Source organism: Amblyomma americanum, chromosome 9 (genome assembly GCF_052857255.1).
Source record: "Amblyomma americanum isolate KBUSLIRL-KWMA chromosome 9, ASM5285725v1, whole genome shotgun sequence".
In the NCBI taxonomy this organism is placed as follows: Eukaryota; Metazoa; Arthropoda; class Arachnida; order Ixodida; family Ixodidae; genus Amblyomma; species Amblyomma americanum.
In genome coordinates this window covers 140,817,076-140,833,171 of record NC_135505.1, presented here as the reverse complement: position 1 = coordinate 140,833,171, position 16,096 = coordinate 140,817,076, and the positions used below count along the sequence as shown (strand labels likewise).

The 16,096-nt window shown below is 48.0% G+C and overlaps 1 protein-coding gene across 1 annotated transcript in view; it reads left to right on the top strand.

Annotated features, from left to right (window-relative positions):
- The first annotated feature begins 519 nt into the window (after positions 1 to 519).
- Positions 520 to 16,096, top strand: part of LOC144105652 (uncharacterized) — a 33,928-nt gene continuing 18,351 nt past the window's right edge. The window contains exons 1-2 of the mRNA XM_077638763.1: positions 520 to 744; positions 11,084 to 11,265. Coding sequence (XP_077494889.1) covers positions 637 to 744; positions 11,084 to 11,265 — 290 coding nt within the window. The 5' untranslated portion in view covers positions 520 to 636. The remainder of the gene's footprint in view (positions 745 to 11,083; positions 11,266 to 16,096) is intronic.

The window sequence follows — 16,096 nt, the reverse complement described above, 5'->3', positions numbered from 1 at the left end:
CAGTTAGGGCAATACTTTGTTGCCCGTAAATCAGGGAACTCGACTCGCGCCTTGAATTCGTAACATTAGTGGTCAGTGTGGATGCACTCCGCTTCTCTTCTACTCGTGTCATCACCCACGATACTCACTCCTCTTCACTTTTTCCCTTTCTCTAGAGCAGAGCAGTGGGCCAGAAAATCATAACTCACTCTCTGCACTTATTTCTGAACAACCCCCCTTTCTCATTTTACATGCGACAGTTGAAAAAATTAGAATAATCGCACAACTCCAGGAATAGGTCATTTTCTGTTTTCTTTCTTGCGGCTTGCGCAAGTTCAAAACACGAAGCCAAGGGCACAGCACGTAACTTCAGAAGTCGTAGCTGCCACAGTAGGAAAATAAAAAAAAAGGTTTAGAACGCAAGACCACAGTGTTGCCGATACACAAGCGACAGTACATGAACAATGATTCTGATTGGCGGCAATGAAAAAAGAATAATGTCCCAAATGAATTCAGTGCTCGACATCGACTGCACATCGAACATTTGCCACCCCCTTATATAAGGGCTGATACTGCTTCGAGGCAGCATACGAAGGTCGTCTGTAAACGGCTGACTGTACACATACTGTTCTACGTAGAAATCGTTCTTCTGTTACGATGGGCCGTTTACAGCCGGTGTGGATCATTGTGAACATGACGATGTGCTTCCATGTCGGCAATGGAATGGAGATACGTGACAATGGCGAGAACCTTGACATCAGGAAGGTAAGCATGTAGCTTTTCGGCTCCTCTGCTGCCCATGCAGATCACTGTGTCAGTATCTGTGCATAAATTTTAGAAATTCCTGATGCATACACTCAAAACAGAAAGGAGTAAAAAGAGGGTAAGCTACCCTCTAACGCACACTCTTCTGTAAAACGATGTGCGCTAGAGGGCAGCTTACATACATTTTACTCCCATTTGTGTATATTCGTGTTCACCGGGTACAAATGAATACCTCCGCAATAGTGCCAAACATTTCTTAATTAGAAGCAGTGTCGCATAGCTCCTGAAGGATATCTTAAAATACAAGGATTCCCGGAGGCTTCATATGTGCTTTCAAGAGTAACGAACAGCGCTCTACGTCTATCTCACTTAATTTATCAGTCATTCGACAAAGACGCACAGCGGTCTTGTATACTAAGCCTCAGGGAGATGAAACTTCATATACTCTCAGTAGATCATGACCTGGCTGCCTACAGCGCCATCCGCATTGTCTGGTGGCTCGAAAAAAAAGCAAAAAAAAAACCTAGGTTTTTGTATGTCGACAAGTAGCAGCATCTGTCACCTGTGACACAGCAATGGGGGCTAGTCGGATGTACAGTTTTACGGCTTGGCCAATCAGGCAGTTGTCTTAACAGGAGGTTAATATGAACACAACAATAGCCTAGATAAAATAACGAATCCACCCGCAGGGGGGCGTCTGCAGCTTGCAGGCGTTGGTGAGTGGCGACATCACGGGTTCCCGAGCATCCGCAGGGACATCCCCGCAAGGGGATGATGGTGAACAGTGCATCACCACGGACCCGAGCACCCGCGCCTAGCTGTGCCTGGCATCGCTGTGTCCGGGGAAAGGGGGTTCCTGGTGGTTGAGCCGATGCCGACTGTTTGTACCATTAAAGCCGCTCGGCGGAGGCAACACACCACTTTGGCCCCAACCTCGCAAGGAGGCGTCTGCAACTTGCAGGTGTTGGTGAGTGGCGACACCACGGGTTCCCGAGCATCTGCAGGGACATCCCCGCAAGAGGATGATGGTGAACAATGCATCACCACGGACCCGAGCACCCGCGCCTAGCTGTGCGTGGCATCGCCGTGTCCGGGGAAAAGGGTTTCCTGGCGGTTGAGGCAATGCCGAGCGTTACGACCTTTAAGGCCCGTCTGTGGAGGCAACACACCACTTTGGCCACAATCCCGCAGATGGGTGTCTGCGGCTTGCAGGTGTTGGTGAGTGGCGACACCACTGGTTCCCGAGCATCCGCAGGGACATCCCCGTGGGGGGATGATGGTGAACAATGCAACACCACGGACCCGAGCACCCGCGCCTAGCTGTGCGTGGCATCGCCGTGTCCGGGGAAAAGGGTTTCCTGGCGGTTGAGGCGATGCCGAGCGTTTCGACCTTTAAGGCCCCTCTGTGGAGGCAACACACCACTTTGGCCCCAAACCCGCAGGGGGGCGTCTGCAGCTTGCAGGCGTTGGTGAGTGGCGACACCACGTGTTGCCGAGCATCTGCAGGGACATCCCCGCGGGGGGATGATCGTGAACAGTGCATCACCACGAACCCGAGCATCCGCGTCTAGCTGTGCCTGGCATTGCCGTGTCCGGGGAAAAGGGGTTCTTGGCGGTTGATGCGATGCCGACCGTTTCGACCTTTAAGGCCCCACTGTGGAGGCAACACACCACTTTGGTCCCAAACCCGCAGGGGGGCGTCTGCAGCTTGCAGGTGTGGGTGAGTGGCGACACCACGGGTTACCGAGCATCCGCAGGGACATCCTCGCATGGGGATGATGGTGAACAGTGCGTCACCACGGACCCAAGCACCTGCGCTTCGTTGTGCGTGGCATCGCCGTGTCCGAGGAAAAGGAGATCCTGGTGGTTGAGCCGATGCCGTGCGTTTGGACCTTTAAAGGCCCTTGGCAGAGGCAACACACCACTTTGGCCCCAGCTAGCTTCCTGTAGACGGCACCTGTAACCCGACCAGGGGAAATCGGTAGTCGCCTTTACCTGTCCTTCCGTCCATCTTTCACTTTCCTATCTCTTTCTTACAGCTCTCCTGTCTCCTCCTCCTTCCTTGGTTTTTCCTTTTTTCCAGGCGGCCAAGATTAACCTTGTGTGGCCAACCACCCTGAGTTGCGTCATATTTGGTTATAGCAGTGGTGTACAGCTGGCGTGGGCATGGCCTGTTTTAAAGTTCCTGTCCCGTCCCCTTGTTGGGCTCCATGATGAGTGGCTGGCACCATGGCCGAAGAAGAAAATTTTTTATGGCTTCCTTCCTGCTTATTAGTGATCGCCCTCTGTAAAGGGTGCGGAACGATGTCACATCCCAGTTTTTGAGCAAAAAAAAAGACTTTTACGTAGTACCACATCGTCCACAGTGAGAAAACAGCCAGCCAGACAAATATCCCTGTCTCTTGTTTCAAGAGTTCTTACAGATTCCTTGGGCCCTCAGTACGAATTCACAAAGTTGGCTAGTGGTGAACTCCTGCTCGAACTGCTCGACATTACACAAATATCAAAGCTTTGTAACATTGAAACTTTTGGCGATATCCCTATCTCTGTAACACCACACAGATCATTGAACACAGTACGTGGTGTCATCTCAGACAATGACTTTCTGCACCTAACAGAGGAAGAGATGCGTGAAGGACTCTCTCCGCAAAATGTAACCAACCTCCATATAATTAAAATTCGCTAAAGACAACAAAGAATTTCCAACAAAACACCTGGTCCTGACGCTTGCCTCTTGCACCCTACCGGAGGCAAACGAGGTAAGGTATGCAAAAATCTCCGTTCGCCCGTATATGCCCAACCCTAGATGCTGTTTCAAATGCCAGAAGTTCGGTAACGGCTCACAAAGCTCCCGCGGCCGTAACACCTTTGCTAAATGTGCCTAAAATGACCACCATTCAGAAGGCTGCGACGCCGCGGCACGCTGTGCAAACTGCCTAGGCGACCACGCTGCCTAATCAAGGTCTTTTCGTGCCTGGAAGAAAGAAAATGAAATAATTACAACAAACACAAAATATAATACCACATTTAAAGAGGCAAGAAGGCGTTATGCAAAGTCACATGGAACTTTCTCCTTCACACTCCACACAATCTTCGCCGATGAGGTGCGCGGGCACGGCGCATCACACCGGTCTCAGGCACCTGCCCGGCTCACACATAGTGAGGCTGAGGCAGGGCCATCCGAGACTGCGGCAAATAGAGCGAAAGCTGCTACGTCACCACCGAAAAAGTGCCCGCCGGCCACCATATCGGCAGGCCGCAAGGTTTCTACCTCCAAAGCCTCGAGTGAGGCGATGGACACAAGTCAGAGCTCACCTCCACCGCTGCGGAGGCGGAACTCTCATGATCGCAGAAAAGAAAAAAAAACTTAATAACAGGCCCTCAAAAAAGGAGGTACCTAAGGTCTCTATACAATCCCCTCCCTCCCCCCCCCCCCCCCACCAAAAAAAAGTCATCATGGCGTTCCTTATCCAATGGAACTGCCGTGGAATTCTAAATAAGTATAGTTAAGCAACCGATATCTTAAATTCTCTATCTCATCTAGCACTGTGTCTGCAGGAGACCAACTTGGGACCTTCTCATAAAAATATTTTTGAGAAGTGTAAAGTCTTTCGCCGTGACTGTGAGCAGGCAAATAAGCTCTCAGAAGGCGTTGCTGTTGTAGTTCAGAGGGGCGTTACAACGGTTGAAATAAAGCCCCAGATGAATTATGAAGCCGCTGTAATCACCGCCCTAAGCTTTAAAACAATTACCGTATGCTCTATATATCTCCCACCACAGCTCACTGTAACACTAGAAGATCTGGAGGAGCTTTTTAGGCAGCTACCAGAACCATATCTGGTAGTCGGGGATTTTAATGTACACTCTCCGTTTTGGGGGAGTGAACAGACAGACACTAGAGGTCGGGTTTTTGGAAGATGTTATTCTGTGCAACAACGTCTGCTTGCTCAATACAGGCAAACCCACATATTGCTCTTCATCGTTAGGTAAGGTGAGTTGCATAGACTTGTCTTTTAGCTCTCCATTCGTTTTTACCGATTTTATGTGGGATGTTATTGATAACCTACACGGAAGTGATCTGTTTCTAGTTGTAATTAACTTTTCATCGCCACCACTCATCATTCGAACTAAACCACGCCGTTGGAAGATGCACTTAGCGTACTGGCCACTATTTCAAGAAAAGGCTTGTCTGGAGAAAATATTTTGGGATGATCTTAGCAGTGACGAAATGAATGAAATTATTACAACATGTATCATTGCGGCTGCACGTCTAGCTATTCCGCAGTCGTCTGGAGTAGTAAGCCAGAATCACAAGCTTTGGTATAACCAAGATTGCAGAGAAGCAAAAAAGAAACAAAACAAAGCCTGGGGAACTTTCCGAAGATACCCCACACACGAAAACCTCATATATTTTAAAAAGGCGAGAGCAAAAGCACGACATATCCGTCGCAATGCTGAAAAAACGTGTTGGAAAAACTACGCATCGTACATAAATAGTTCAGTTACATCAAAACAAATGTGGGAGCAAGTCCGCAAACTTAATGGAAGCTTTTCTCCTTTCACAATTCCTTTCCTAACAGCTCCGGATAGACAAACAAGCATTAGCGAACAGGCCGACAAACTAGGGGAGCACTTCGCCAGTTTCGAGCTCTTCACACTACACACAATCATTTTTACTGTACAAGAACACAACTGAAAAACAACGGCTGCCGACCAGTGGCAGTACAAATGAACATTACAATAAATTAATTACACTTCAAGAAATCCGTACAGTACTTTCGGCCGGCAAACAGACAGCACTAGGCCAGATGTAATCCATAATAAAATGCTTGCGCACCTCTCCGAAGATGCTGTAGAAGCTCTTCTGAAATTCTTCAGTTAAATATGGCAGCCTGTAAAAATGCCAGTGCGTGGAAAAATGCCGTGGTTGTGCCATTCCTGAGATCTGGAAAACCGCCAACTTCGGCTGGTAGTTACAGGCCAATGGCACTTACGATTTGTCTTTCTAAAAGTTTTTAAAGTGTGCTAAATATTAGGTTAACGTTCATCCTTGAATCGCGCAAACTTTTATTATCCACCAATGTGGATTTAAAAAGCATGCTGTACAAATGACCATCTCGTCCGTCTTGAAAACACAGTACGTGAAGCATTCATACACTAACAGAATTGCCTGGCAGTATTTTTTGACTTGGATAAAGCTTATGATACCATCTGGGGGTTTGGGATTCTTCGTGACCTCGCAGATCTAGGTATCTGTGGCAGGATGCTAAATTGTTTAAAACTCACCGTTCCTGTCGTGTACGTCTAGGTTGCACGCTTTCGAAAAAAATCATCCAAGAAAATGGCGTACCGCATGGGTGTATTATAAGTGCCATACTCTATTGTAAAAATGAACTCAATATGGCAAATGATTCCGAAGTCCATCATGTACTCCGTATATGTTGACGGCCTTCACATTTCATGCACATCTTCCAGTTTATCAACACGCGAAAGACAGATACAGTTTACACTGAACAAACTAGCGACTTTGGCAGACCAAAATGGATTAAAGTGCTCACCACAAACGTCAGTTGCTGTCCTTTTCTCACTGAAAAGAGGCATACAGATTGATCCCACCCTGCACTTGAATGACAGTGTTCTACCAGTAAAACAAGAGCATAAATTCCTAGGCATAACTTTTGACAGAAAGCTCACATTCTTACCCCACATAAACACCCACCAAAAGAAAGCTTCCCGATTGCTAAATATACTCAATATACTCTCACGAAAACAATGGGGGTCCGATAGGTTATGCCCTTTACAGATCTACCGCTCCTTAGTATGGCCCACTTTGGACTATGGATGCATTGTGTATGAATCTGCAAGGCCATCATACCTCAAAAAAACTGAATCCTATACAAAACCTGGGTCTCCGTCTATCAACTGGTGCATACGGAACATACCCCATAAACAGTCTATATGTAGAAACAAATGAACCATATCTTGCAAACAGAAGAACAATACTTACCTGTGCATATGTACTGAAAATAAGGTCCTTACCAAACACCTTTGTTACCCCATAGTTACCAAGTGCACATCTAGAAGATAGAATAAATCACAGTCAATCAGACCTTTGTTATTGCGCCTTTAAGATGCACGTCATGAACAGGGAATACTAGATGCTCTACCAAAAATTGCCTCGTGACATGATCCATTACCGCCATGGTACTGCCTTCCCGCTGCTTGCAACTTCACGCTAACACAGTTTCGTAAAAAACACCACATTAACACCTACTACAAGAATACTTGGCTTTGAAAGAGAAATATTCAAGCTACATGTAGTTTTACACGGATGGCTCTAAAACAGCGGTGCATGTTGGAAGTTACGTAGTACAGGGGAAATGGAAAAAAATAGTATGATTGCCAAGTTATGTATCAATCTTTACTGCCAAATGTTATGCAGTCTGTATGGCTTTGGACAAAATAGTACCCGAGAACATCGAAAACAGTATAATATACACCGATTCCCTGGGCCTACGCACAGCGCTGCAGTCAAGAAATGCAATTGAACCCTTAGTAGGCAGCATCATACACAACATAGAAAATTTCACAACACAAGGACATATGATAAGGTTCTGCTGGGTCCCGAGCCACGTCGGTATAGAGGGTAACGAGAGAGCAGACTCAGCAGCAGTACGAGCTCAAAATGGGGAAATCAATAATGTGGACATGCCTTTTAAAGAGGGCACGAAGTTGATACATAACAAATTCATAAAGAAATGGCAGAAAGAGTGGGATAATGAACTAAAGGGGAATGGAAGTCACGCAGACACCAGGAACGTTTCACTGAAGTAATCTTATGTCGTCTTCGCGTAGGACAGACACACACCTGACACACAACTACTTACAAAAGAAGACAAACATGTTTGTGAAAGACGCGAGATGAGCTCACACTAAACAGTATATTATTCGCATGTTCAAACATAGAAAAACTAAGGAAAAAGTATTTTAGTCATTTTATAGTCAATGCATTTCGTTTAACCCAGCGCTAGTCTTGAGCGATAATGCAATTGTGGACATTTGTGATGTTTTTAACTTTTTACGAGAGGCTGACTGTCTATGTGAACTGTGAACGCCTCACATTTCTTTGATACATCTCAGCCACTTTCTCACTCCTGTCGAGAAGGCTAAGGTGTCTATTTCAATGGTTGGGGCCCTCGACATCCTTGCCCTGCAAAGGATGGCCGCTGAGGTCACCTGACCTTCTTTAAAGCTTTTACTATTAGCGATTTTAAAAATATTTCTGCCCTTTATCTTCACTAGGTGATGTGAAATAAAAATTTAGGTCCTTCACACCACTGGTTTGTTATTTTTTGAATAAAAACCAGCACAAGACAATTTTCTGTACCTTGCGTTTGGCTCATGATGGCCTTAGCTGCCTATGGGCCATAAAACCCAACACACAATACACAACAACTTTGGCCCCAGCTTCCTGTAGACGGCACCTCTGGCGTGACCCGACCGGACGAAATCGGCAGTCGCCTTTTCCTGCCCTCTCCTTCATCTTTCACTTCCCTATCTTCTTTACTATCTCCTTTCTTACAACTTTCCTTTTTCCTCCTCTCTTCTCAGCTTCTTTCACTTTTCATAGGCGGTGAGGGTTTATCTTGTGTGGCCACTTACCCTGAATATGAATTGTGTCATATTTGGTTATAGTTAGGGCGTACAGCTGGAACGGGCAGGGCTTACTAGCAAGTTCCTGTCCCGTCCCTTAGTTGGGCTCTATGGTGGGTGGCCGGCACCATGACCGAAAAACTAAATTTTTTTTTACGGCTACCCTACTTTCCGAACCTGATCGCTCTCTCAAAAGAGAGCGGAATGGAGCAGATGTTATTTTTTTACAAAAAAGAAACCTGCATTCTCAAAGTTTTGCGCCATGCGCAGTGAATGCGACCGAAAGCAAGCCCGAATACAGTCACCATTTCTTGTGTCAAAATGCTTAACAGATACCTTGGGCCGGGCTACAAGCTATCAAAAATGGCCAACGGTGACCTACTCCTTGAACTGCGCGAGAGCATTCATTGCTGGAAACTCTCAAACATTGCCTCCATAGGGGACATCACTGTATCCGTGACTCGCCACCGATCCCTTAACAACGTCCGAGGCGTTATCTCAGAAAGTGACTTCATACATTTAACAGGAGCCGAAATGCTTGAAGGGCTCACCGACCAGAATGTAACTGACGTTCACCGAATCATAATTTGCAAGGATAACAAAAGGATAGATACCAAACACATGGTCCTCACATTTAACACCGGCACCTTGCCGGAAACGATCGAAGTTGGATACTTGAAAGTCAACGTCAGAAACTGCATGCCCAATCCTGCCGATGTTTCAATTGTCAGAAGTTTGGCCGCGGCCCACAAAGTTGCCGCAGGCCGCAAAATTGTGCGAAATGCGCTTCAAAGGATCACCATTCTGAGGAATGTTACGCAGCACTGTGCTGCGCAAACTGCGAAAGATTCCACGCTGCGTACTCCAGGGCGTGTCCGTCCTGGAAAAAGGAAAAGGAAATAATCACCGTAAAGACCAAAGAAAACATTTCATTTAATGAAGCGAGGGGGCGATTTTCTCTCACCAACACATTCTCCTTCACAGCGAGACCCAACTTCGCTTAGGTGATGCGCTGGGGCATAGGACAACACAGCACTCTGGCGCCTGCCGAGGCCACTTCCGCCGAGCCTATGGCAGGGCCATCCACGCCCCAGCAGGGTCAGCGAAAGCTGCCCTGTTATTGCCAAAGCAGGGAGCGCCGGTCCTCAGGTCGGCATCCGGCAGGACTTTCCCCGTCAAGGGAGGCCTGAAACTAACACAACCGCGGCTTCTGCGCGGCTTCTGCGCGGCCCTGCAGCACCTCTGACGAGGGGGTGGATGTAATCACCCATCCGCCAGCTTTACAGCGGCAGGACAGCTCTCTTGAGCGGGAAAAAGACAGAATCCTCATAACGGGCCCAGAGCATAAGTAAGCCCCATATCGTTCCCACACTACAATATAAACATGGCTTGTTTTTAGTTCAGTGGAAATGTAGAGGCCGGTTGAGAAATTACAGTGACAGAACAGATATTTTAGGACCAATGTTGCCCGTTGCCTTGTGTCTCCCGGAAACCAATCTAGGTCCACAACATATAAATATTCTGAAACATTATAAAACTTTAAGACGCGATCGAGAGCAGGCATATCGACTATCGTGAGGCATCGCGATTGTCGTTCAAAGCGGCGTCCCTGCTCGAGAAATCAAAATCAAAAGAAAACTTGAGGCGTTGAGGTCAGAATCGTCAGCTAAAAGAACATTTACAATCTGTTCCGTATATCTTACTCTACATTTAACATTAACAGTTCATGATCTACAAGAACTGATGAATGAACTCCCATAGCCATATCTGCTAGTTGGTGAGATCTGCAAGGTCGTCGGATAGAATATATATATATATATATATATATATATATATATATATATATATATATATATATATATATATATATATATATATATATATATATATATATATATATATATATATATAGGCTACGGCAGCCAAGTTTAGGTGGTGGCGAAACGCAAAAAAGCGCATGTGCACTGTTTGATATTAGTGCACTCTGACGAAGTCCACGTGGTCAAAATTAAGCCGGAGACTTCTACTTCGCCACGGAGGAAAAAAAAAGCTTTCTTCCTCCATGTACTGCTCTCTCTCTCATAGCACCCCCAGGACGTTAAAACACACTATCCACACTTGAAATCGCCATACACCGCTTTAGTGCTTTCTCTTCCTTAAATTTACAGTCATCGCACTCCTGTCAACCACTCGGTACACTTTTCTGAGCATTATTTCAAGATGTGTTGTTGGGATCCAAGATTCAGCCTCATAGATTACCTGATTTAGGATATATCAATTGCGCACTTTCAGTTCAAGGGATGTGGGGGCATGCTGCTGGGGGCATACGCTCCACTCAGATATTCTCGCACTAATGTCCTTCTCATACTGTGCCTCTTCCCTGACTAGTTCGTCCACATTAAGCGTCCCTTGGCTTATTATCTGTCGTGAACTGCTGCTCCATTACCATGCAGTTTAACACGGTGTTTCTTTATATGAACTTCTCTGTCTACAACTATAATCATGGTGATAACAATATAATGGCCTGTTCCAAAAGGACTGCTTCCTCATACGAAAGGGGACGGCTGTGGTACAGTGAAGGGGAGAACTTGTCTTAACTGCATGAACTCAACCAATGAGTTTCCTGACATTAGTGTGGTAAGGTGCGTGAATTTCATTACTTCCTCTTGTCTTACCTTTAATGCAGGCAGTCAACACAAGTGAGACCCTCTGGTTGCTTCAGCAAACCTACTTGAATGGCTTCTATTCAACGTATAAACGTAAAACCTACTTTGAGGAGGAGACCTGCATTCGTAACAACATGGTTAACATCTCAGAAACATATTACTATTTTGTGCAAACCATGTTAGTCAAGCTAGAAGGCGGCAGGTAGGTTCACATTTTATATTTTATTTTAACAAAGCCACTGTACTAGTCGAGCTTCAGTGGGTGGAGAAACCTGAAAAAGAGTTGGGGACGTGATAACTACTGCTTTTGATTGAGATTTATTGCGTATGAAATAAATATAGCCATATTTAATATTTCATATCAAATTAAAAAGCCGTGTAGCAAGTTATAAAGAACTTACTGATTGCCTCTATTGAGCCCATGAATAGGAGACACCTTTATCAGCTTTTATTAATACTTGATAGCTAAACTAAGAGACAAAAGCAAGCGCACTACAGGGTTAGCATGACACACTGTTTGCAGAGAAAACCATTAATTGGTCGGAACCGCTTAGTGGCCTGTTAAAAGATTTGTATTTCAATCTGCGGTACCAATCGACTAGGCCTTGTAGACGTTTGCAAAAATTATTAGGTCTCGCTTTTCACTTCTAGTTGACTAGTCGAGGTTGCACATCCTGAGGATTCTGGAATAGAAGTGGTAAAAACAATGAACAAGTTACGTAGCTTAATACATGCGAAGAATAAAATTTAAAATTTAACTTTAAGCACATTGCCGGCGGAGTTAAAAAAAATTATGCCAGTTCAAGCGCACATGGCACAAAAGAAAAAAAGTGTTATCAAACAATGGTGAGCATTGAACCCATACCGTGTTCATAGAAAAAAAGATCTTGAAAGGAAACAGGACGAAAATAGCATTGAATCATAAACAAAAGGCCCTGTGCCAGGTTTTTCTAGATATTCTAACAACCCTTGTGTCGGTGACAACACGGAGATGACGACGAGTGTAGAGGTAGCAGAAGCTGGTCATCCTGGCCGTGTAGAGCTCTCCGTCCCCGTCAGAGAACCTTGTAAGTAGATGCCCCATTACGTGGTCAGTGCGTGCTGAGGACGTAACAGTTTTGGTGGACGGACTGGATACGGGTTCTTCTGGCCTTCGACAGTGCCGCAGAGTTGTTTGACTACCCCCCTTCCGGTGATATTCCTCACGACGGTGTGACGCCGAGCGAGCAGCACTCATGTCGAGCCACTGGCAGCAGCATCGCAAACCGCTGAACTTTGCTGAAAAATCTGACGAAGACGTATGTTAGTGGTTCACGAATTACGAGTGTCTGAGCCTGTACAATTGATGGGATGCTTCCGTTAAACTATCCGGCGTCGTATTGTTTTTAAAGCAACTGCGCTCATTTAGTTCGGCAATTAACCACGAAGACACCCTGACTACCTGGGGCCATTGCAAACACGAAATCAAGAAGTGGTTTGTTGAAGGATCTGCCAAAAAGAAGCGCGCAGGGCGAACCGTGCTTCAACGAGCCCAATTACTTGGTAAGACTTGCATCATGTACATCAAAGACATTGTATTGTTGTGCAAGGTATAGTGAGTCAATGAATGTCTGATGATGATAAGGTTGGACACTTGCTTCAAGGGATAGCTGAATATGTCTATACCTTGTTGGAAGGCGACGGGGATGGAACAGCGTCGTTCGGTTTGCGGAAATTTCTTTCAGGCACCTCGGAGCATAAAAAGCGTAAACCTGAATGCTGTGTTGCTGGCTGCAACACGACTAGTCAGAATTCGTTGGGGACCTAGCTTTGCCTGTTTCCGGTGGGACTTTGGGTGGTGGTGGTGGTGAAAACTTTTAATTGCTGCAATAGAGTTTGGGAGCCACAGAGTGGCCCCGCTACATGGTCGGCGTGCCTAGACCGGGACATCGCATGACAATGCCCCGTCTCTCGCCCGTTTCACCAGAGCCCTTTGGGACTCAAGCGAGGAGCAGTTGAGGAGGGCAGTCTCCCATGCCTCTCTGGAAGGGGTAGGGGAAGGGGGGAGGTGGGGATTTGGAGTACATGCCCACACCATGTGGAAGATATCACAGGTCTCCCCACAGTGCGGGCATCGCCCATCCGTGTTAGGATCGTAATGCTTTAAGATTGCAGGACAGAGCAGAGTACCTGCCTGCAGGCGCCTTAAAGTTCGCTCCTCCGTCTTACTCAGCCCCTTGGCAGGGGCCGGGAAAAGGCGGTGGTTGTCGCTATAATGCGTTATTATTTCCCTGAATCGCAGCAGCGGCTGGTTAGTCTCCGAGCCAGAAGAGCTGGGATGAGGAGCCCGGTAAATAAGCGCTCGGGCAGCCGCGTCAGCGGCCTCATTACCTCGTACGCCCTGATGGCCAGGAGCCCAAACGATTCTTTTCGGTGTTGGATCAGTGGCAGTCCGTCTTAGAATGCAAGCAGCTAAGGGGGAGATCTCCCCAGCCAAGTAATGATCACATGCTTTTCGGGAGTCCGTAATGATGATTCTCGAATTGGCGTGGGCGGCAGCAAGCGCTATCGCTACTTCCTCGGCTCGCATTGAATTCGGGGCTCGAAAAGAGAGTCCATCGACGTGCATTTCCTGGTGAACAACAGCGGTCGTGTAAAATACCGTGGGCGACGGCCCTGCTACGTCTACATGATATACACCGGGTCGGGAGCCGTGTTGTCTCTCAAGAGCCCGAGCCCGCGCTTGTCGTCTGTTTTCGTGCATGTCGGTGTCCATGTTACGGGGGTGGTGGTGGTAAAAACGTTTATCTCCTCTGAAAAGAGGGAGTTACATGGAGTGTGCTCTGGGGTCAGGCTTAGTGCCCTTCCCCTCACAATCACTAGGTGGAGTCCCTAGTACGGGACCCCAGTGGCTTCCGCTGCCGCCATAGCTCGTTCGACCATAATAATAATTGGTTTTTTTTGGGGGGAAAGGAAATGGCGCAGTATCTGTCTCATATATCGCTGGACACCTGAACCGCACCGTAAGGGAAGGGATGAAGGAGGGAGTGAAAGAATAAATAGAAATAGGTGCCGTAGTGGAGGGCTCCGGCATAATTTCGACCACCTGGGGATCTTTAACGTGCACTGACATCGCACAGCACACGGGCGCCTTAGCGTTTTTCCTCCATAAAAACGCAGCCGCCGCGGTCGGGTTCGAACCCGGGAACTCCGGATCAGTAGTCGAGCGCCCTAACCACTGAGCCACCGCGGCGGGGGGTTCGACCATCGCCTTTTGGGCTTTCAGGTCGCAACAGGCGAGTAGGGCCGCCTCCCAGTCCTCCCGGGTGGATTTTGGGTTTGGAGTAAAAGCAGGGTTGGAGGGGCACGCCCACACCATGTGGTAGAGGTCCGAGGACCTCTCCCCACAGTGCGGGCACTCCCCGGAGAAGGCAGGGTCAAAGTGCTTTAGCGAGGCCGGGCACATCATGGTGTTCGTGACAAGGCGGAGGAACAGGCGTTCCTCCGCTCTCGTTAATCCTTTACACGGGTGGGGGTACAGTTTATGTCTATCTTTGTATAATTGCGTTATTTCCTTGTAAGTGTAGGTCGGCGTGGCTTCCGCTACTTCTTCAGAGGAGGCGGGGGACGAGGTTGCCCGGTTAGAGAGCGCGCGGGCGGCTGCATCTGCTGCCTCGTTTCCTCCTAGCCCCGAGTGGGCCGGAGCCCAGACTATGAAGCGGTGGGATGGACCTCCTACGTACGAGCTGTTTTGCAGTAGCCGGTAGGCCAGGTACGGGACCCAGCCCTGTTGGACGTTCCGACAAGCCCCTCGCGAGTCGGTTATGATTGTCTTGGAATCGGAGTGTGTTGCCGCTAATGCGATGGCGACTTCCCCTGCTTGAGTGACGCTTCGGGCTTTGAAGGTGAGCCCGTTCACCGTTTTGGACTCGTGGATCACTGCCGCCGTGTACCACCCGCCTTGGTGCGGGCCGGATGCGTCCACGTAGTATACCCCGGGTTTCCTTCCGTAGTGGTGAGCTAAGGCCTCTGCCCTGGCCCTGCGTCTACCCTCGTGGTCGTCCCTGGACATCTTAATTGGGAGTGGTCTTACGTGCAGGGCGTAACGCCACTCCTGAGAGAGTCTTACTCTCTCCTCGGTTAGAGTCGTGTGTTCTATGTGCAGACGGGCTAAAAGGCGGCGTCCTGACGGCGTCTGCGATAATCGCGTGTATTGACCTGTGAGGTGGGCTTCTCTAAGTTCATCGAAGGAGTTCGTCATACCCAGACCTTGGAGTCTCAGGTTAGACGTGGTTATCGGGAGGTCGAGGGCCTTCTTCGCCATTTTGCGTATTATCACCTCGATGATGTTCTGGTCGTGTTTGTTGAGGCGGAGATAGGGGGTCGAGTACAGGATTCTGCTTGTTACAAAGGCATTGGCCAGCCGCAAGGCGTCTTTGCTTCGCAATCCCCCTTTCTTGTTCGAGACTCTGCGGACCATTCGGCCCACCTGATCTCCCACCTTCTTTAGTTTGTCGAGCGTGGTCGTCGCCAGCCAACGCTGGTGGATGAAAAGACCTAGGACTCTAATTTCTTTTCTTTCGGGTATCGGTTCCGATCCAAGTCTCAATTCTATCTTGTTTGTGCATTTTTTGTTGGGGCGAATGTGCACGAATTCGGATTTTTGAGGGGAGCAATGAAGGCCACATCTTTTCGCGTACTCGTTCACCGCGGTGGCCGCCTCCTGCAGGCTGGCCTCCATTTCACCGAGAGAGCCCTGCGTGGCCCAAATGGAGATGTCGTCCGCGTACAGCGCGTGCTGCACACCCGGGACTTTCTCCAGGTGGACCGGCAGGTTCTTCATTGCCAAGTTGAAAAGCAAGGGGGATAGCACCGCTCCCTGTGGCGTCCCTCTCGTGCCTAATAGAAAGGGGCCGTGTTCCGCGTTCTGGATCCTCACGTAGGCCTGTCTGTCCGTGAGGAAGCGTTTTATGTACTCGAAAGCGTTCCTGCCGCATCCCGTCTCTGATAGGTGTGTGAGGATCGCCTCGTGTGTCACATTATCGAAGGCTCCC